The sequence below is a fragment of the Salmo trutta genome, chromosome 16, assembly GCF_901001165.1.
Source record: "Salmo trutta chromosome 16, fSalTru1.1, whole genome shotgun sequence".
Lineage (NCBI taxonomy): Eukaryota > Metazoa > Chordata > Actinopteri > Salmoniformes > Salmonidae > Salmo > Salmo trutta.
This window is the reverse complement of record NC_042972.1, coordinates 14,903,567-14,925,348: the sequence shown is the minus strand read 5'-3', so window position 1 is coordinate 14,925,348 and position 21,782 is coordinate 14,903,567. Positions and strand designations below refer to the sequence as shown.

At 42.8% G+C, this 21,782-nt stretch overlaps 1 protein-coding gene across 3 annotated transcripts in view; it reads right to left on the bottom strand.

The window, feature by feature from the left end:
* LOC115150153 (integrin alpha-5) overlaps positions 1 to 19,051 on the bottom strand; it is a 69,717-nt gene extending 50,666 nt beyond the window's left edge. Inside the window, exons 1-2 of one of the 3 annotated variants that reach the window (XM_029693129.1) lie at positions 18,640 to 19,051; positions 13,050 to 13,180 (exon numbers count right to left, since the gene is read on the bottom strand). In XM_029693129.1, the coding sequence (XP_029548989.1) occupies positions 13,050 to 13,180; positions 18,640 to 18,848 (340 nt within the window). In that variant the 5' untranslated portion in view covers positions 18,849 to 19,051. The remainder of the gene's footprint in view (positions 1 to 13,049; positions 13,181 to 18,639) is intronic. The other 2 variants (XM_029693127.1, XM_029693128.1) reach the window with 2 other exon arrangements.
* Between the last annotated feature and the right edge of the window lie 2,731 nt (positions 19,052 to 21,782).

Sequence of the window (21,782 nt, the reverse complement as noted above, 5' to 3'; positions counted from 1 at the left end):
AAGACCCAGTATAAAGCAACAATATACGACACGCCAAAAAAGCGGTTTATATGTGTGTGTAGAACCCAAAGACAATTTAGGATTCGTTGCAGGATACTTGTCCCCGTTTTCTCAATGATCCCAGCATGCAACACCCTGTATATTTGGTTTAGATTTACAGGCTTTTGTCGCTGAATTTTTAAAACACACACATCAGATATATAAGTATATAAACAACAAATGTGATACATGTTACAATTAAACGGTGTTTCAAACAAATAAAGTAAAATCTTAGACAAGTTTGTTTCTAGTTCTTCTGAATCATCCACAAGACGGGAGACCAGTTGTGTCCATTGCATACTCTCGCCCGTATGTCGTACATGATTCATGATTTGCTCCATTTTTAGCACACGCTCTACATTAGCCCAGGTATTATGGGTTGTGTAGAATGATACATGGTTCACTTTATTTTCAATAATTTGATGCAGCACATTTGTAAGTTCTCTCAAAAGAAAAAACTTATTTATTCTCTCTAACATCGTATGTATATAGTTCCCCATTGCTTTACATCTAAATAACAAATAGGTATTGTCACTCGGTCTCTGGGGTTTTGTTGAGCCAGAAAGTCATCACGTCCTCCACCACAGCTTCCCGGTATTTGTTGTCGTCCACCAGGGTTTGTCGGATTTCTTTGAGTTTCTCGTGGATGTAGATCGCCTCCTTCAGTTCATGTAGGAAAGCCTCGGTTACCCCGTAAACTCTGGGAATAGATGGCACAAGTCCCATAGACTCCAGGGCTCTGACCAGCGCAGGTATAAACCTGCAGGACCACAGTCTTTTCACCAGCTCCTCAAAATGGTTGAAGAAGTAGTATTTTGGGGGCTCGTATAAACACGGATGCCGGCGCTGGCTGGGGTGATTGATCTCACAACCGATGCATTTTTCACGTATATACTCTCCAATCACCACGTTTAAAAGTGTGGCTACAGAGGCCTTGATGGTGTCCACAAAAATAGTACTGACCACCCCATCAAACACATCCTCAGGCTGTGGACATGTAGGGGGTGTCGAGGGTCTTGGCTGGGGGGAGTAGAATGGTTGGCTGCGAGGCATACAGTCCTTAGGGTCTGGCCCCCATGACGTATCAGAGTCCAGGTATGTTGTAGGAATATCCATGGTATATGCTGAAATGAAGAAGTGGAGGCTTTAAGGGACCTCCTTTTATTGTAGAACCAGGCCTTTGGGTGGGGTCAGGGCGTGGTTAACGCAGCCGCGTACTTAGTTTTCTTCGGGGGCTGACCCTTCTGAGGATGAGCCTTCTTGGGATTGCTTTGAATCATAATCCTCAGGATTCGTATATATTATGCACTTCCTTAGCCGAACAATGCTCTGCCACTGTTGGCTCTGTACAAAAAGAACGTCCAACAACTCTAACATACTCAATTCCATTAGCTCCCAACTTTTAAAAGGAATAAGCATGCGCAACCTGAAATCCCCAGTCAGGCCACCATCACGAATGTTTTGGTTGCGGGTTTCCTCGTTGCTGATATAGAACACCACGCAGCCACATGGAAGTCCATTCTTTCTCTGTATTTTCACCCTGTGAAATACTCTTCCTGAGGAGTCTGGGGTATGTTCCCAACGGGTCTCGTAGCCTGTGAACAAGCTATACCCCTTGGTGATATCTCTCAGTTCGGGACACAAAACCTTGCGAAAAACCGCCCAGTCTTCAACCCCATAGTCCACTCCTAAAGTCTGGTCTGTATATTCTCCACCTTCGGCTACAGTATAGAGTTTCACTCTACGGGCCGGGTAATCAAACTGATACCCCCAGTGCTGTCCATTAGACATCATCACTTGATCTTTCAGTGCAGTTGCGGGCGGTATTTGGGTTCTACACACACATATAAACCGCTTTTTTGGCGCGTCGTATATTGTTGCTTTATACTGGGTCTTTTCTCTATGTTTCAACCGAGGTCCTGCTTCCGTTGTTACGGTCATCACTGCTTTACCAAAATCCATGTTTATTTTAAAAATCTTGTTTAGTGTTCTGGGGCCGCATGTGTGTCTGGGGCGTATTTATAAGACGTCTGCCTCCAACACATAACCCCCCGGACATTCCTAATTCATAGACAACAACCCTAAGAGCAATAAAATAGGGGGGTGTGGGGTCATCCTCTTTGAAATGTTCAAACACAACCCCCGCAGTTCAATGAGGGCCCTACACATCAATCATCATGACAACTTCAAAGAGATAAAATATAGATATAACACACACTCTAACACGTGACAGAACAGGATAAAACTATATGACCCTAACCACGTGACACCTTCCCGCCAGGATGTCCAGACCGGATGCCCTTATTTGGGCATGTACGAACCAGCCGGACATAGGGTCATAAATCACGATTTTGACCGATGCCGTCTCCTTTATTCTCTCTCTTATATCTATGTTATAATATCGTACCCCTACACATCGACTTGGTACTGGTACTCCCTGTATATATCTATGTTATAATATTGTATCCCTGCACATCGACTAGGTACTGGTACTCCCTGTATATATCTATGTTATAATATCGTACCCCTACACATCGACTAGGTACTGGTACTCCCTGTATATATCTATGTTATAATATCATATCCCTACACATCTACTAGGTACTGGTACTCCCTGTATATATCTATGTTATAATATCGTACCCCTACACATCGACTAGGTACTGGTACTCCCTGTATATATCTATGTTATAATATCGTACCCCTGCACATCGACTAGGTACTGGTACTCCCTGTATATATCTATGTTATAATATCGTACCCCTACACATCGACTAGGTACTGGTACTCCCTGTATATATCTATGTTATAATATCGTACCCCTACACATCGACTAGGTACTGGTACTCCCTTTATATAGCCATGTTATTTTCTACTCCCTGTATATAGCCATGTTATTTTCTACTTCCTGTATATAGCCATGTTATTTTTATTCAAAATGTTATTTTTTATTCACTGTATTTATGTTTAATCTTTAACTCTGCATTGTTGGAAAAGGAACCGTAAGTAAGCATTTCACTGTTATTGTTTACTAAACATGTGACAAATGACATTTAGTTGATCATTTGAATTAGGTCTCCTTGCACTGAAATACATCAAATAAATGCAATGGCTGGGGTGGTCCATTGATCTCAGCCGCTGCCTGTTGGTGACATGTACTGTGTATTACCGCTGCCAACATGGGCTCCAATCCATCCCACTGCGCTCTAGCACTCTGTCTCCTTCTATACTTGTTTCTCTCTATCCTGTTCAATAAACACAACAAATACAAAAGGGGCACTACTGCAAAAAAAAGGAATGGCTGGTGGTACTCAAGAGAAGTTTCAGAAACTGTGATTTCTATTGTAAGTTAACTTTGTCTCAACATGATCCCTCATGTCATCCCTGTTTGATGTCACACGGTTCCACATGTTTTTAGAACTCTGTCTAAGTCTCAACTCTTAATCCATCCACCTTGCTTTTGGCAAGCATCAAACCATTCAGCTGCACTTGGAATGCATTGTTACTGTAGTAACATTTGTCCTTCATAGTCTGATCCCTATTTTATGAAGGGGGTGGGGGGGCTCTGGTAAAACAGTTTCTTGTGACAGGCAAAACATCCAGCAGCTGGCTAGGAGAGCACATGAGAGACTTGGTTCTAGGCTATGAGATTAGGTCAAACTTTAGTCATCTTGAGAGATAGGCAGTGGTGCAACCCGTCAGGATGCTCTGGTATGGCAACTGCTCGGCCTCCGACCGCACGGCACTACAGAGGGTAGTGCGTATGGCCTAGTACATCACTGGGGCCAAGCTTTCTGCCATCCAGGACCTCTATACCAGGCGGTGTCAGAGGAAGTCCCTAAAAATTGTCAAAGACTCCAGCCACCCTAGTTATAGACTGTTCTCTCTGCTACTGCACGGCAAGTGGTATCGGAGTGCCAAGTCTAGGTCCAAGAGGCTTCTAAATAGCTTTTACCACCAAGCCATAAGACTCCTGAACATCAAATGGCTACCCAGACTATTTGCATTGCCCCCCCCCCTTTTTACGCTGCTGATACTCTCTGTTATTATCTATGCATAGTCACTTTAATAACTCTACCTACATGTACATATTACCTCAATTACCTCAACTAACTGGTGCCACTGCACATTGACCCTGTATATCCTCGCTATTGTTATTTTACTGCTGCTCTTGAATTATTTGTTACTTTTACTAATTTTCTTGGTATTTTTCTTAAAATTGCATTGTTGGTTAAGGGCTTGTAAGTAAACATTTCACTGTAAGGTCTACACCTGTTGTATTCGGCGCATGTGAAAAATACAATATTATTTCAGACAGTCACTCCTGGCTAATAGACTACTTCCCAGGTAAGAATAAGTTTAAGATTAAGAAGTTTAAATATTTGACGCGGTAGACTTGGCAGTATGGGTTTGATGCATTTGTCTGACACATAGACTTGAGTGGTACATTAACCTTCCCGTACCGCTGCCCTGTCTGTCTGTCTGTCTGTCTGTCTGTCTGTCTGTCTGTCTGTCTGTCTGTCTGTCTGTCTGTCTGTCTGTCTGTCTGTCTGTCTGTCTGTCTGTCTGTCTGTCTGTCTGTCTGTCTGTCTGTCTGTCTGTCTGGCTGGCTGGCTGGCTGGCTGGCTGGCTGGCTGGCTGGCTGGCTGGCTGGCTGGCTGGCTGGCTGGCTGGCTGGCTGGCTTCTGGGGTCTGCCCTATGTCTGTCTGGCTGCTGGGGTCTGGACTGTGTCTGTAGTACACACTATACTCTTTGAACCCAGAGATCTGAATGGGAAACGTTGCGATGCACAAGCACGTGAAAGGAAGGGCCCAGGGCAGTGTATGTGTGTGTGTGTGTCTTCCTGCATGTCTGTGTAAAACGGCTATCATCTTAATTCCTGAATTAATTTATCACATCAGCTGTTCCTTCAATTTTGAGAATGTACTTATAAGGGTGTATATTTGTGTGCATATAAGCCGGTGGATGTATACAGCACACATTTCTGTGTACACAGTATGTGTTTGTGATCACAGATAGGTTTGTAAGCAATGCATGTGTCTGTATTTGTGTATGTATAAACAGTTTACGTGCAAGAGAAGGTGTGTATCCAGGTTATGTGCATTCATGTCTGAGTACAGCATACATTACCTTCAGAAAGTATTCACACACCTGAACTTTTTAAAAAATTGAATTAAAATGGCTTTAATTGCCATTCTTTTGTCAACGATCTACACAAAATACCCTGTTATGTCAAAGTGGAAGAAAATGTCTAACATTTGTAAGAGAAATCATGAACAATAAAACACTAATTTGTTGATTAGATAAGTACTCAACCTCCTGAGTCAATACATGTTAGAATCACCTTTGGCAGCGATTACAACTGTGAGTCTTTCTGGGTAAATCTCTAAGAGCTTTCCACACCTGGATTGTGCAACATTTGCCCATTATTCTTTTCAAAATTCTTCAAGCTCTGTCAAATTAGTTCTTGATCATTGCTAGATGACTGTTTTCAGCTCTTGCCATAGATTTTCAAGCCACTCAAGCCACTGTAACTCGGCCACTCAGGAACAGTCACTGTCTTCTTGGTAAGCAACTCCAGTGTAGATTTGGCCTTGTGCTTTCAGTTTTTGTCCTGCAGAAAGGTGAATTCATCTCCCTGTGTCTGGTGGAAAGCAAACTGAAACAGGTTTTCCTCTAGGATTTTGCCTGTGCTTAGATCCATTCCGTAATTTTTTTAATCTAGTCCTTAATGATTACAAGCATACCCATAACGTGATGCAGCCACCACTACGATAGGAAATATGGAGAGTGATACTCAGTAATGTGTTGTATTGGATTTGCCCCAAGCATAACACTTTGTATTCAGGACAAAATGTTTATTTCCTTTCCACATTTTTTGCAGTATTACTTTTGTGCCTTGTTGCAAACAGAATGCATGTTTTGGAATATTCTGTACAGGCTTCCTTCTTTTCACTCTGTCAATTAGGTTAGTATTGTGGAGTAACTACAATGTTGTTGATTCATCCTCAGTTTTTCCTATCACAGCCATTAAACTCTGTAACAGTTTTAAAGTAACCATTGGCCTCATGGTGAAATCCCTCAGCGGTTTCCTTCCTCTCCGGCAACTGAGTTAGGAAGGACACCTATTTCTTTGTTGTGACTGGGTGTATTGATACACCATCCAAAGTGTAATAAATAACTTCACCATGCTCAAAGGGATATTCAATGTCAGCTTTTTGTATTTTGACCCATCTACCAATAGACGCTCTTCATTGCGAGGCATTGGAATACCTCTTTGGTATATGTAGTTGAATTTGTGTTTGAAATTCACTGCTTGACTGAGAGACCTTACAGATAATTGTATGTGTGGGGTACAGAGATGAGGCAGTCATTCATAAATAATGATAAACACCATTATTACACAGAGAGTCCATGAAACGTATTATGTGACTTGTTAAGCAAATGTTTACTCATGAACTTATTTAGGCTTGCCATAACAAAGGGGTTGAATACTTATCGACTCAAGACATTTCAGCTTTCATTTTTTACTAATTTGTAACAATTTCAAAAAACATAATTCCACTTTGACATTATGGGGTATTGTGTGTATGTGTGTATATCCTGTTTATGTGCATTTGTGTCTGTACCTGAGTACAGTATGGAACGGAGTCAAACATATGTTTGACGTGTTTGATACTGTTCCATTAATTCCATTCCAGACATTACAATGAAGCCGTCCTCCTATAGCTCCTCCCACCAGCTTCCACAGGTGTACAGGATGTGTGTGTGTGTGTGTGTGTGTGTGTGTGTGTGTGTGTGTGTGTGTGTGTGTGTGTGTATCCAGTGTGTGTATTGTAACGGTTTTGACTTGGGGTTATTGTTTGTAGGATTGCCAGGTAGGTCGTGCCTACCAGAGAAAATATTGATTTCTCCTTTTTGTTTGTGAGGGAATGAGTCCTGTCTGGTCCGTCAAGTCTACACCAATACAAAGGACTCACGTAAAAGTCAGTATGGACATACACTTTTCATAAACCCTTAAAACATTGGAAATAACTTCAAAACTGTTATTTTGCGTGGGTTTTATTACCAACATAAATGATCATACACATAATAATATAACAAACAATGAGCTCTGGTTCCTCGAGAAAGGTCCCGTACCTTGGGCCTAAAAGAGTCCAGCCAGGTAAAGGAGTACAGTGAACTCCAGTGACCTTAGTCACACAATGTTTGTCTGTTCATAAAAGTGTAGCGTAAACCCAGTCTCAATCATACAATCAAAATATCTAACTCTTTTACCACACAACCAGAAAGAGTATCAAATCTCAGTAGTCTTCAACTATAACTGACCACAAATCAACACGGTATAAATCACACTCAAACAAATGAAATACCGTATGCAAAAAAGTTGTAGTTAGTCGGTCAGTCAGACAATCCAATCCTAGAAAGGCCATGAAGAAACAGACCAACTGAGATGTGTAGTCCAAAGGAAGAAATGAGTGGATCCGATCCTGGTTAAACTTGAGACAAGGCTACAAAGCACAATTTTAAATACAACAAAACAAACGGAGTAAAGAAGTGTTCGAAACTGAGGGTTGAACACATCCTCATTGGCACCACCATCACAACCCCCTTTTGTGCAGCTGACACTGGCTATTTAGTTGGGAATTAAATGGGAAGCGCTGTGTTGGAAGGAGAAGCGCAGACGGTTCAGACTAATTCAGGGCCGTCACAGTATGTGTCCATGTAACGTACAATATGTTTGTGACCTATATGATAACACACACCCTCTGATCCTCAAATGGTGGGCCACTTCCTGCTTTATCTGATGGAGTTTGTGACCGCTTCACTGGCACGCAGCGCCAGGGGTCCTCAGGGGTCCTTGTCCCCATAATGACATTGGCCTAATTACAGTTACAACACTGGGCTTCAAGCCAGCCAGCCAGGAAATCAACCAAGGCTCTATAGGCTTTAGAAAGGGGAAATACAAGAGAGGACTTGGCCACTACAAAACACAGTGCAAACCTCAAAGAATGGTTTAAATAAAAATGGAGCACTGTTGGTAAAGAACCCCTAAGCCTTGAGGGAGAGGTTTATCCCCATAACTTAAGGTCATCCTAGCCAGTGAGCTCGCTAATAGCCTTATAGTTTTATGTATGAAGAGGCATTTTTATGGTTAAACAATCCAACATTAACTGGGGGGAATACTTTGAAATACGGTATACACTGTCTTTGTAAAATCTACGTATGAAACATGTTAACATTGCGTTAACATTGCAATTTTGTTTTTTTTCACCTTTATTTAACCAGGTAGGCTAGTTAAGAACAAGTTCTCATTTACAACTGCGACCTGGCCAAGATAAAGCAAAGCAGTGCGATACAAACAACAACATAGAGTTACACATGGATTAAACAAACATGCAGTCAATAATACAATAGAAAAAGTCTATATACAGTGTGTGCAAATGAGGTAGGATAAGGGAGGTAAGGCAATAAATAGGTCATAGTGGCGAAATAATTACAATTTAGCAATTAAACACTGGAGTGATAGATGTGCAGAAGATGAGTGTGGAAGTAGAGATATTGGGGTGCAACGGAGCAAAATAAATAACAGTATGGGGGATGAGGTAGTTGGATGGGCTATTTACAGATGGGCTATGTACAGAGGCAGTGATCTGTGAGCTGCTCTGACAGCTGGTGCTTAAAGTTAGTGAGGGAGACATGAGTCTCCAGCTTCAGTGATTTTTGCAGTTCGTTCCAGTCATTGGCAGCAGAGAACTGGAAGGAAAGGCGGCCAAATGAGGAATTGGCTTTGGGGGTGACCAGTTAGATATACCTGCTGGAGCACGTGCTACGGGTGGGTGCTGCTATGGTGACCAGTGAGCTGATATAAGGCGGGGCTTTACCTAGCAAAGACTTATAGATGACCTGGAGCCAGTAGTTTGGCGACGAATATGAAGCGAGGGCCAGCCTACAAGAGCATACAGGTCGCAGTGGTGGGTAGTATATGGGGCTTTGGTGACAAAATGGATGGCACTGTGGTAGACTGCATCCAATTTGCTGAGTAGAGTGTTGGAGGCTATTTTGTAAATGACATCGCCAAAGTCAAGGACCGGTAGGATAGTCAGTTTTACAAGGGTATGTTTGGCAGCATGAGTGAGGGTTACTTTGTTGCGAAATAGGAAGCCGATTCTAGATTTAATTTTGGATTGGAGATGCTTAATGTGAGTCTGGAAGGAGAGTTTACAGTCTAGCCAGACACCTAGGTATTTGTAGTTGTCCACATATTCTAAGTCAGAACCGTCCAGAGTAGTGATGCTGGACGGGCGGGCAGGTGTGGGCAGTGATCGGTTGAAGATCATTGGCCACGGAAGGAGAGTTGTATGGCATTGAAGCCCGTCTGGAGGTTAGTTAACACAGTGTCCAAAGAAGGGCCAGAAGTATACAAAATGGTGTCATCTGTGTATAGGTGGATCAGAGAATCACCAGCAGCAAGAGCAACATCATTGATGTATACAGAGAAAAAAGTTGGCCCGAGAATTGAACCCTGTGGCACCCCCATAGAGACTGCCAGAGGTCCGGACAACAGGCCCTCTGATTTGACACACTGAACTCTGTCTGAGAAGTAGTTGGTGAACCAGGCGACGCAGTGATTTGAGAAACCAAGGCTGTTGAGTCTGCCGATAGAATGTGGTGATTGACAGAGTCGAAAGCCTTGGCCAGGTCGATGAATACAGCTGCACAGTATTGTCTCTTATCGATGGCGGTGATGATATCGTTTAGGACCTTGAGCGTGGCTGAGGTGCACCCATGACCAGCTCGGAAACCAGATTGCATAGCGGAGAAGGTACGGTGGGATTTGAAATGGTCGGTGATCTGTTTGTTAACTTGGCTTTCAAGGACCTTAGAAAGGCAGGGTAGGATAGATATAGATCTGTAGCAGTTTGGGTCTAAAATGTTTGGATGAACGCAGCAGCTTTCCAATCTTTGGGGATCTCAGACGATACAAAAGAGAGGTTAAACAGGCTAGTAATAGGGGTTGCAACAATTTTGGCGGATAATTTTAGAAAGAGAGGGTCCAGATTGTCTAGCCTGGCTGATTTGTAGGGATCCAGATTTTGCAGCTCTTTCAGAACATCAGCTATCTGGATTTGGGTGAAAGAGAAATGGGGGAGGCTTGGGCAAGTTGCTGTGGGGGGTGCAGGGCTGTTGATCGGGGTAGGGGTAGCCAGGTGGAAAGCATGGCCAGCCGTAGCAAAATGCTTATTGAAATTCTCGATTATCATGGATTTATCGGTGGTGACAGTGTTTCCTAGCCTCAGTGCAGTGGGCAGCTGGGAGGAGGTGCTCTTATTCTCCATGGACTTTATAGTGTCCCAGAACTTTTCGGAGTTTGTGCTACAGGATGCAAATTTCTGTTTTAAAAAGCTAGCCTTTGCTTTCCTAACTGCCTGTGTATATTGGTTCCTAACTTCCCTGAAAAGTTGCATATCGCGGGGGCTATTCGATGCTAATGCATTATGCCACAGGATATTTTTGTGCTGGTCAAGGGCAGTCAGGTCTGGAGTGAACCAAGGGCTATATCTGTTCCTGGTTCTACATTTTTTGAATGGGGCATGCTTATTTAGATGGTGAGGAAAGCACTTTTAAAGAATAACCAGGCATCCTCTACTCTCGGAATGAGGTCAATATCCTTCCAGGATACCCGGACCTGGTCGATTAGAAAGTCCTGCTCGCTGAAGTGATTTAGGGAGCGTTTGACAGTGATGAGGGGTGGTCGTTTGACCACAGACCCATTACAGACGCAGGCAATGAGGCAGTGATCGCTGAGATCCTGGTTGAAGACAGCAGATGTGTATTTGGAGGGCAGGTTGGTTAGGATGATATCTATGAGGGTGCCCGTGTTTACGGATTTGGGGTTGTACCTGGTAGTTTCATTGATAATTTGTGTGAGATTGAGGGCATCAAGCTTAGATTGTAGGATGGCCAGGGTGTTAAGCATGTCCCAGTTTAGGTCACCTAACAGCACGAGCTCTGAAGATAGATGGGGGGCAATCAATTCACATATGGTGTCCAGGGCACAGCTGGGGGCAGAAGGTGGTCTATAGCAAGCGGCAACGATGAGAGACTGTTTCTGGAAAGGTGGATTTTTAAAAGTAGATGCTCAAATCTATCTTGTCGGAAAGTGTTATAGTTAGGGATGGAAATTTCAGGGTTTTTGGTGTCCCGTGTAACTCCACCCCCTTTGGTAGTTCTAACTTGTCGGAAAGTGTTATAGTTAGGGATGGAAATTTCAGGGTTTTTGGTGGTCTTCCTAAGCCGGGATTCAGACACGGCTAGGACATCCGGGATGGCAGAGTGTGCTAAAGCAGTGAATAAAACAAACTTAGGGAGGAGGCTTCTTATGTTAACACGCATGAAACGAAGGCTTTGAAACGTGAAACGAAGCAAAGCGCATGAAACGAAGAGCCTGGGGAAATTGAGTGGAGCTAGGCACTGCAGGGCCTGGATTAACCTCTATATTACCAGAGGAACAGAGGAGGAGTAGGATAAGGGTACAGCTAAAGGCTATAAGAACTGGTCGTCTAGTACATTCGGAACAGAGAGTAAAAGGAACAGGTTTCTGTGCACGGTACAATAGATTCAAGGCATAATGTACAGACAAAGATATGGTAGGATGTGAATACAGTGGAGGTAAACCTATGCATTGAGTGACGATGAGAGAAATATTGTCTCTAGAAACATAATTTAAACCAGATGAGGTCACCGCATGTGTGGGAGGTGGAACTAAAGGGTTAGCTAAGGCGTATTGAGCAGGGCTAGAGGCTCTACAGTGAAATAAGGCAATAATTACTAACCAAAACAGCAATGGACAAGGCATATTGACATTAGGGAGAGGCATGCGTAGCCGAGTGATCATTGGGTTCAGTGAGTAGCTGGGTGAGCTGGAGACACAGCGATTCAGACAGCTAGCAGGCCGGGGCTAGCAGGCTAGCAGGAGGGCCTTAGAGGAACGTTCGATGGAAGAAGTCAGTTGTAGCCCCTTTCGTGTGGTTACGTCGGCAGATCAGTCGTGATGGATCAGCAGGGCTCGGTGTAGTAAAAGGGTCCAGGCCAATTGGCAAAATAGGTATAGTAGCCCCCCAAAAAATTGGCTGATGGACTACTTCAGCTAGCACTCCGGAGTGTTCTAGACAGCTAGTGGGCCGCGGCTAGCAGGCTAGCAGATGGGCATTCAGGGGACATCGTGACAGGGGAGCCAGTTGAAAAAACCCCTTGGGCGGATTACGTCGGTAGTCCAGTCGTGATGGATCGGTGGGGCTCTGTATCCGCAATAAAAGGTGTCCAGGCCAATTGGCAAAATAGGTGTTGTAGCCCAAGGAGTGGCTGATGGACCTCTTCAGCTAGCCGGGAGATGGGCCTAGCATAGGCTAGCTCCAGCCTAATTGGTGCTTGCTTCGGGACAGAGACGTTAGCCAGGAGAAGCCAATCGGATAGCAGCTAGCTAGCTGCGATGATCCAAGTGAAGAGGTTCAGAGCTTGCAGTAGGAATCCGGGGATATGGAGAATAAGAAGTCCTATACGCTCTGGGTTGAATCGAGTTGTGCAGACTGGCAGGAGTTGTCTGGGCTGAAGGTTAGCTGATGACCGCTAGCAGTGGCTAGCTGACTACTAGCTAGTAGCTAGTTAGCTGGCTAGCTTTCTGTTGGGGTTTCCGGTTCTGAAGTAAAGAAAATAGCAGATCCATACCACATTGGGTGAGGCGAGTTGCAGGAGAGTATGTTGAAGTTGGGGTTAAGAAAAATATTTTAAAATACATTTAAAAAGCAATATATGCGAAGATATAAAAAGATACACGGGACACAATAAGACGAAGACAAAAGACGCCTGACTGCTACGCCATCTTGGATTTCAAAATGGGGAATGGGGAAACTCATCATACTTTACACAAGGAAGAAACATTGATGAGCTGCTTTTCCACACATTCACACCAACTCATTCCACCAGGTTATTCAGCCAGGTACCTTACCTTCATTGTCAAAAATGACAACACTGCAATCCGATTGGTCCTGGCTCCAGGGACACAAGTACACAGATCCACCTTCGATGATGTTCGTTTGGCTGGTGTTAGCTTTGGGAGCACCAATCAGAATACTGAAACTGTAGAATAAAAACAGAAGACAAAACACAGTATTAGTGCACGGTCGGCCAAAAATAGTGGGAGTACACGAAGCAATGAGTACTTTTGATCAATTCATCTTCGGTTGTTGTTTTAAACTGATTTGAGCAATGATTTGGCCACATATACTCCCTCCCTTCATGGATCCTTTACCATATAGGTCAGTGATCTTGTCTCACTCAAAAGGCAGTTCAGGGCTGCATTCACAAAGTATTTCATTTTAGGACAGCTAATCTAGGATCATGTCCCCAATACAAAAAACTAATCGGCCTATATCGAATCTCCCATTCCTCTCAAAACATTTTGAAAAAGCTGTTGCGCAGCAACTCACTGCCTTCCTGAAGACAAACAATGTATACGAAACGCTTCAGTCTGGTTTTAGACCCCATCACAGCATTGCGACTGCACTCGTGAAAGTGGTAAATTACCTTTTAATGGCGTCAGACCAAGGCTCTGCATCTGTCCTCGTGCTCCTAGACCTTAGTGCTGCTTTTGATACCATCGATCACCACATTCTTTTGGAGAGATTGGAAACCCAAATTGGTCTACACGGACAAGTTCTGGCCTGGTTTAGATCTTATCAGTTTGTTTCTGTGGATGGTTTGTCCTCTGACATATCAACTGTAAATTTCGGTGTTCCTCAAGGTTCCGTTTTAGGACCACTATTTTTTTCACTATATATTTTACCTCTTGGGGATGTCATTCGAAAACTTAATGTTAAATTTCACTGCTATGCGGATGACACACAGCTGTACATTTCAATGAAACATGGTGAAGCCCCAAAATGACCTTCCCTGGAAGCCTGTGTTTCAGACATAAGGAAGTGGATCGCGTCAATTTTTTATATTTTAAACACGGACAAAACAGAGATGCTAGTTCTAGGTAACAAGAAACAAAGAGATCTTCTGTTGGTTGTACAGTCATCTCAAATAAAACTGTGAAGGATCTCGGCGTTACTCTGGACCCTAATCTCTCTTTTGACGAACATATCAAGAATATTTCAAGGACAGCTTTTTTCCATTTTCGTAACATTGCAAAAATCAGAAACTTTCTGTCCAAAAATGATGCAGAAAAATGTATCCATGCTTTTGTCACTTCTAGATTAGACTACTGCAATGTTCTACTTTCCGGGCTACCCGGATAAAGCACAAAATAAACTTCAGTTAGTGCTAAACACGGCTGCTAGAATCTTGACTAGAACCAAAACATGTTTGTGTCGGGGGCTAGGGTCAGTCTGTTATATTTGGAGTATTTATCCTGTGTTATCCGGTGTCCTGCGTGAATTTAAGTATGCTCCCTCTAATTCTCTCTCTTTTTCTCTCTTTCTCTTTCTCCTTCTCTCAGAGGACCTAAGCCCTAGGACCATGCCCCAGGACTACCTGGCCTGATGACTCCTTGCTGTCCCCAGTTTCAACTGTTCTGCCTGCGGCAATGGAACCCTGACCTGTTCACCGGATGTGCAACCTCGTCCCGGACCTGGTGTTTTGGACTCTCTCTCTACCGCACCTGCAGTCTATAACTCTGAGGGATCGGCTATGAAAAGCCAACTGACATTTACTCCTGAGGTGCTGACCTGTTGCACCCTCTACAACCACTGTGATTATTATTATCTGACCCTGCTGGTCATCTATGAACGGTTGAACATCTTGGCCATGTACTGTTATAATCTCCACCCGGCACAGCCAGAAGAGTACTGGCCACCCCTCAGAGCCTGGTTCCTCTCTATGTTTCTTCCTAGGTTCTTGTCTTTCCAGGGAGTTTTTCCTAGCCACTGTGCTTCTACATCTGCATTGCTTGCTGTTTGGGGTTTTAGGCTGGGTTTCTGTACAGCACTTTGTGACATCAGCTGATGTATGGAATTAATTAATTAACTATGATCTATGATATAAGGCTAAACTGATCCTAGATCAGCACACATACTATGAGATGCTTTATGAATACAGGCCCTGAAAGGATCTTTCTCATTTTACAGGTACCTTATCATCCTCATCATCACCACCAGTCTGTCATAACGTTCCCCAATAGCTCTGTCCTGTCTCAGTAAACAGATCATAGCTAAGGCTAGTTCTTAGCTTCATCAGCTCTACTGGACTGATAGAGGGAGGAAGGGGTTTTGGGTAGGGGATATATATATATATATATATATATATATATATATATATATATATATATATATATATATATATGTGACCATTAATAGCCCAATACTCCACTGAAATGTGTTTCGTGTTTAGCCTCCTTGGTGGAATAATATCTGATTCATTAAATGTAGGACATATAGCCTGCACTGCGTCTTTTGGATTGGGGAGAGATATATATTAGTGGGACATTCTGGTCTGGTGTACTTCCAGTGGGCTCAAACATCTCTCCCCAATCCAAAAGACGCAGTGCAGGCTACATGTCCTACATTTAATGAATCAGATATTATTCCACCAAGGAAGCTAAACACGGAACACATTTCAGTGGAGTACTGGGCTATTAAGGGTCAAATGGCAACAATCTGTGGAAATGGAATAAATGACGAGAACGAACACCACACTTTAACGTAGGGGAAACACTGCATTAACATCGCAGCTTATTCAACAGAACCATTCTAAAGCTGCTGCTGATCACATATTATTGCCAGACACCCTCTTTACCAAAACACTGGGGTTCTGTGTTAATTAGGGTCATTGACTCACACTGTGGATGTCGCTGAGACACATAAACAACTTTGGCAACCGCCTATATGGGACTACACAATCTAACTTGCGGCATGCATGAAATTGAGGGGAGCCTTTTCGGGCAAGTGAGAAAAAAAGGCATGTCACTCTATTTGTCTCCCTGTGACAACTGTTTTCCACCTACTCCAACTTGACTAATATGACCTAAAACAAGGCAGGAGCAATCAACAGTCATATGATCAAGTTTGTGAAATCAAAACAATAAAAATAGATAGCTATTCAATGATTTAGTTTAATTCAGCACAAAGGCTACCGATGTCCTGTCCTGACAAGATAAATAAAGCACCAGGAAAAAAGAGCTGACTCATACAATTGGACTGAATCAACATCTTGGTAATGACTCCACAACCCACATCTGTCCCTCCCCCCAACGGAGTAAGACAAACAATTTCCTCGCTGCTGGTGTCAAAAAACAGGGACATTAAGTCAATGGCATCAATCCGACTCTGCCTCTGAGAACAGTAGAAGGAAAGCTGTGATAGGGGAGTTGATATAGGCTTAGCCTCTAAAAATGTGTTTAAACATCGATCAGCTCAGACCCGATGTCAATGGTGACCCTCAGATTTGAGTAAATGGATCGTCCTTGTTATCTATTAGCAAAATGAGTATTGTGACCTAACCCCTGACATTATAGGCCTAACGATTATGTCAAACTTACATCTCTAGAGTTATCCCATTGTAAACTAGGCCTGCATGAGACTTTCCCTTCTACTGTAGGCTAATAGGACCCATGAATCCGTAAATTTGAGAAAAGTGAATAGTGTAAAGTGTTGGTCCCATATCTCATGAGCTCAGAAAAGGATCCCAAACATTTTCCATATGCACAAAAAGCTTATTTCTCTCAAAATTTGGGCAACAGGTGTGGCATATCAAGAAGCTGATTCAACAGCATGATCATTACATAGGTGCACCTTGTGCTGGGGTCAAGAAAAGGCCACTAAAATGTGCAGTGTTGTCACACACCACAATGCCAAAGATTTTTGAAGGATCGTTCAATTGGCATGCTGACTGCAGGAATGTCCACCAGAGCTGTTGCCAGAGAATTGAATGTTAATTTCTCTACCATAAGCTGCCTCCAATGTCATTTTAGAGAATTTGGCAGTACATCCAACCATCCTCATAACCGCAGACCACGTGTATGGCGAGTGGTTTGCTGATGTCAAGGTTGTAAACAGAGTGCCCCATGGTGGCGGTGTGGTTATGGTATGGGCAGGCATAAGCTACGGACAACGAACACAATTGCTTTTTATCTATGGCAATTTCAATGCATCGAGATACTGTGACGGGATCCTGAGGCCCATTGTCTTGCCATTCATCTGCTGCCATCAACTCATGTTTCAGCGTGATAATGCACGGATCCATGCACAGATCCATGTCGCAAGGATCTGTACACAATTCCTCGAAACTGAAAATGGCCCAGTTCTTTCCATGGCCTGTATACTCACCAGACATGTCACCCATTGAGCATGTTTGGAATGCTCTGGATCAATGTGCATAACAGCATGTTCCAGTTCCCGCCCATATCCAGCAACTTCACACAGCCATTGAAGAAGAGTGGGACAACATTCCACTGGCGACAATCAACAGCCTGATCAACTCTATTCAAAGGAGATGTGTTGCACTGCATGAGGCAAATAGTGGTTACACCAGATACTGACTGGTTTTCTGATCCACGCTCCTACCTTTTTTTTAAGGAATCTGTGACCAATAGGTGCATATCTGTATTCCCAGTCATGTGAAATCCATAGATTAGGGGCTAATTTATTTATTTCAATTGACTGATTTCCTTATATCAACTGTAACTCAGTAAAATCTTTGAAATTGTTGCATTTCTATTTTTGTATATAATACAATTCTAGAAAGGGGCGGGGGGCTATTCAAAGTCCATGGAATCCCTATTCATCCAATGATTTACATTTTCACTTTATTTGATCCAAATCCGCAAAAATGCTGAATATGTCTGTCTGGAATATACCGCAAAATAATCAAATGGAAAATAGCCTACTTATTAACATGATGATGTGGCCGATGACAATTTGCTTCTTGAAAGTCCGATATCTTGAAAACTTGACTGCTGACATGTAAAACATTTTGGAGTGGACTAATAAAAACGATCCTTTTTTCGAGTGGAGCGTCCATTGAAGAAGATATCACCCCATGAGAGTAAGCGGGTTGGCATTTATTGCCATGAATCTTGCTCTGGAGGCAGCTCTGCAGAGTCGTCACTAGCTGGCACAGCCACAAAGTCATAAAATCTGATTTTAAACCTAACCATAACAGTAACCTTAACCACACCGCTAACCCTGATGCCTAACCCTAACCTTAAATTAAGACCAAAAATCCAATTTTTGCTTTCATTATTTTTTTTCGACATAGAACATTTCTACTTTGCAGCTGGCCTATCTAGCAGGAATGGCTCAGTTCTGCCTCCAGGGCAAGATTCATGACAATAAGCATCAACCTGCGCTTGTCCATTGCGGGTTCCCTATTAACCGTTATTCAAATCGAATTAGTAGGCTAGGCTGCAGTGCTAGCATATAGGGCAATAACATGATACAATGCCGTGTAGACCATGGGTGAAATTAGACTACATTGAATGACAAGAATATCAAATAGTACGGAATCATTTAAATCACTTTTGAAGTGAAAGGAATTGTGTATGTTGTGGTGACATTTTCCTAAAACACCACTGAGTGGTAAGATTAATGCGCACTCACCTAGATTCATTATTGTAGAAAAAATCCACGGAATAACCGAAAAAAGATCCCTTAGGTCCAGAGTAGACGATCCGGTTTTCTGTTTCTAAGTTAAACGTTGCGCACAGCTGGATAAAAACAACTGTAATTACAACGAACCGGGCGCAATAAACTGGATTTCGCAGGATTGAGTTGAGTGAAATTGCTGAAATTCGCCGTCCAGTGCCCATCGCTTTTGTGCGTCGAATCGCAAGACAATAATGAACCTGCTATGAGGTGTGAAACGCCTGCCTGATATTTTGGTAATGCATATTCCAACATATAAATGAATTAATTGTGAATGGAATAGGATTCCGTTTCACTCTGCATCTCCCTCTCATACTAGTAGTGTAAGACTCATAGAGGGAGTTCATGGCAAACTTATTTTGGGGTGGAGCTTTGGATATAAAGACTGGGGAGGTGGGCGCACTCCTAACCAGATTTGGTGTATGTGTGTGTGCTACTGAGATGTACGCCTATCAAAAATGGAGAAAAAAAGGCTAGCCTAATATTGTGTTGGTATACATTATATTTTTGACTTATAGGCCCAGGTTACAGTGATTTAAATCTAAGTGAGCTTTCACTGCAACTACTCATTATTTTGTGATATAACCTATTAAGTATATGGGATCTTACTTTACTCTGGCTAGTTTTGTGAACCTCAAAATACCTAGAGGATATTATTGGTGCCTGTTTTTACAGTCAAAAGTGCTAACACACATACCACCTCGGACCGTCCCCTTGTTTCCTCTGCAGTACATGCCTTATAAATCATTGTTACAGAGATTACACACAAATAGAAGGATTTGAAAAGTTGTCAACATTGTCAGCAATAAAAATAGATATTTGAGCAGTCAAATGGCTGTATGACCCAACTTTGTTATGTCTTAATCCGTGCTCTCCTGCACCCCCGTTATACTCACACCAGCATGACAGGCTCATGTCTGTGTTTTATCAGAACAAAGTGATAGGAGGCATGACACAGACACATGGCTGTCTCTTGCCTTGTGAGTAGTGAAAGATGGCATGCCCCCACCCACCCACCCACACACACACACACACACACACACACACAGGAAACCACAGGATTAGGGGCTATTAAAAGAACAACATGCAAGCGTGTGACACCAAGTTTCAACATCTGTTCTGTTAGCTGAAGTCACTGTCTAGGTATTCACAGATCCTGACATGACTTGCCTGGAGATACTTGGGGGAGAAGAAAACTACAACATCTCCCAACGTGTTTTCTTGTTAACATTCTGCAGTAAAAGTAAATCTCCTATTTAGATACCTGTAAGTGAGGGGATTATTGCATAGATCAAGATGGAGGCAAGTTTGATTGAAGATTGTTTACTTTTGTTTGAGTCTAGAGACTAAGACATCTTCATGTACATTACCATTACACAATCATCATCCATTCACCAATACACTACGGGACGGTTTCCCGGGCACAGTCCTAGACTAATAAACATGCCCAATAGAGAGTCTCCACTGAAAATGTTTTTTTATTCCTTGACTAGGCTTAATCTGTGTACAGGAAACCACCCATACATGCATAATTAAAGAATTATCCCTATTACTGGAGTAGAGGCAAACTTTGAAGAGATATTTTAGAGTTGATGGTGGTGGCCTCCTCCACCCAGACTGGTAATAATATCACATCTTGAGTCAGGTTAACCGGTGAATTCCTTCTTTTGAGACCTTTGTGCAGAAAAATAAAAACACATTTAGTTAGATACCACCCAATACTGTGTTACATGTTTTGGCAAAACTAGTAGTTGTATCACAACCATTGTATCAAATGCATTATACATACATCAACAATCTGCTATCTAGAATCTAAAAGGGTTATTCGGCTGTCCCCATAGGACAACCTTTTGGAGAACCCTTTTAAGTTCCAGGTAAAACTCTTTTCACAGAGGGTTCTACCTGGAACCCAAAAGGGTTCTATCTGTAACCAAAACAGGTTTTCCTATGGGGACAGCCCAAAAAAACTTTTGGAAAACTTTTTTTTTTGAGTGTACAGAACTTAAAAAGCTCCTAATGGATTAATTTTTACATTTTACATTTACGTCATTTAGCAGACGCTCTTATCCAGAGCGACTTACAAATTGGTGCATTCAACTTATGATATCCGTCATGGAGGCTGCTTTCCTCTGATTTAGCATACAATACATCAAGTGATGGGCTGTATTAGTTTGCTGAATGATGTACAGATGACCTCGCATGTCTCTACCAAGAAAGAGGTCATCGGTCCAAGAAGGGCAGGCATTGAATAGCCTGCCAACATGAGACTTTCATTTAGCATTACAAAATGTTTTCAGCAACATTTTGCTTACAGATTTCTCAAGATATTTTGCACAAAAATGTTTGATAGGCTGTTGTCTAGCCTGAGTGTTTATAGTGTAAAAGCTTATAATGAACTAATGTGTGTTGATCTGCTTTTGCATACCATACGTCAGGTGATGGGGCTGTATTTGTTCACAGAAGTATGTACGGACCTACACAGTCTATGGCAAGGGTAGGCAACCCTGGTCTTGGAGTGCCTCAGGCACTTCATGTTTTTGATTTAACCCACCTGGAAGACCAGGTGTGTTGAATATAGGCAATCACTGAACTGATCAATTAGCTCAGTTGGTCAGGCGTGGTGCCTAGTTGGAACAACATCCTGCAGTACCTGCGTCACTCCAGGAACAGGATTGCCTGCCCCTGGTCTATGGTATGGACGTTGAGGTGGAACAGAGGTTTAGATTTATCAAGAACTGATTCTTCACACTTGAACACAACCTCCATTCCATGAATGCAAACAGAACTCACAGCTGCCCATGTCCCTTAATGTTGATGATGTTGTTGTTACTGACAAGAAGCACATGGCTGAGCTCTTTAATCACCACTTCATTAAGTCAGGATTCCTATTTGACTCAGCCATGCCTCCTTGCCCATCCAACATTTCCTAATCTCCCACCCCTTCTAATTCGACTAGACCCGACGCTCCTCCCTATTTTTCCCCTGCCCCGCTACAAAGTTTCTCCCTGCAGGCAGTCACTGAGTCAGAGGTGCTAAAGGAGCGCCTTAAACTTGACCCCAAAAAAACATCTGGATCACATGGTTTAGACCCTTCAAGG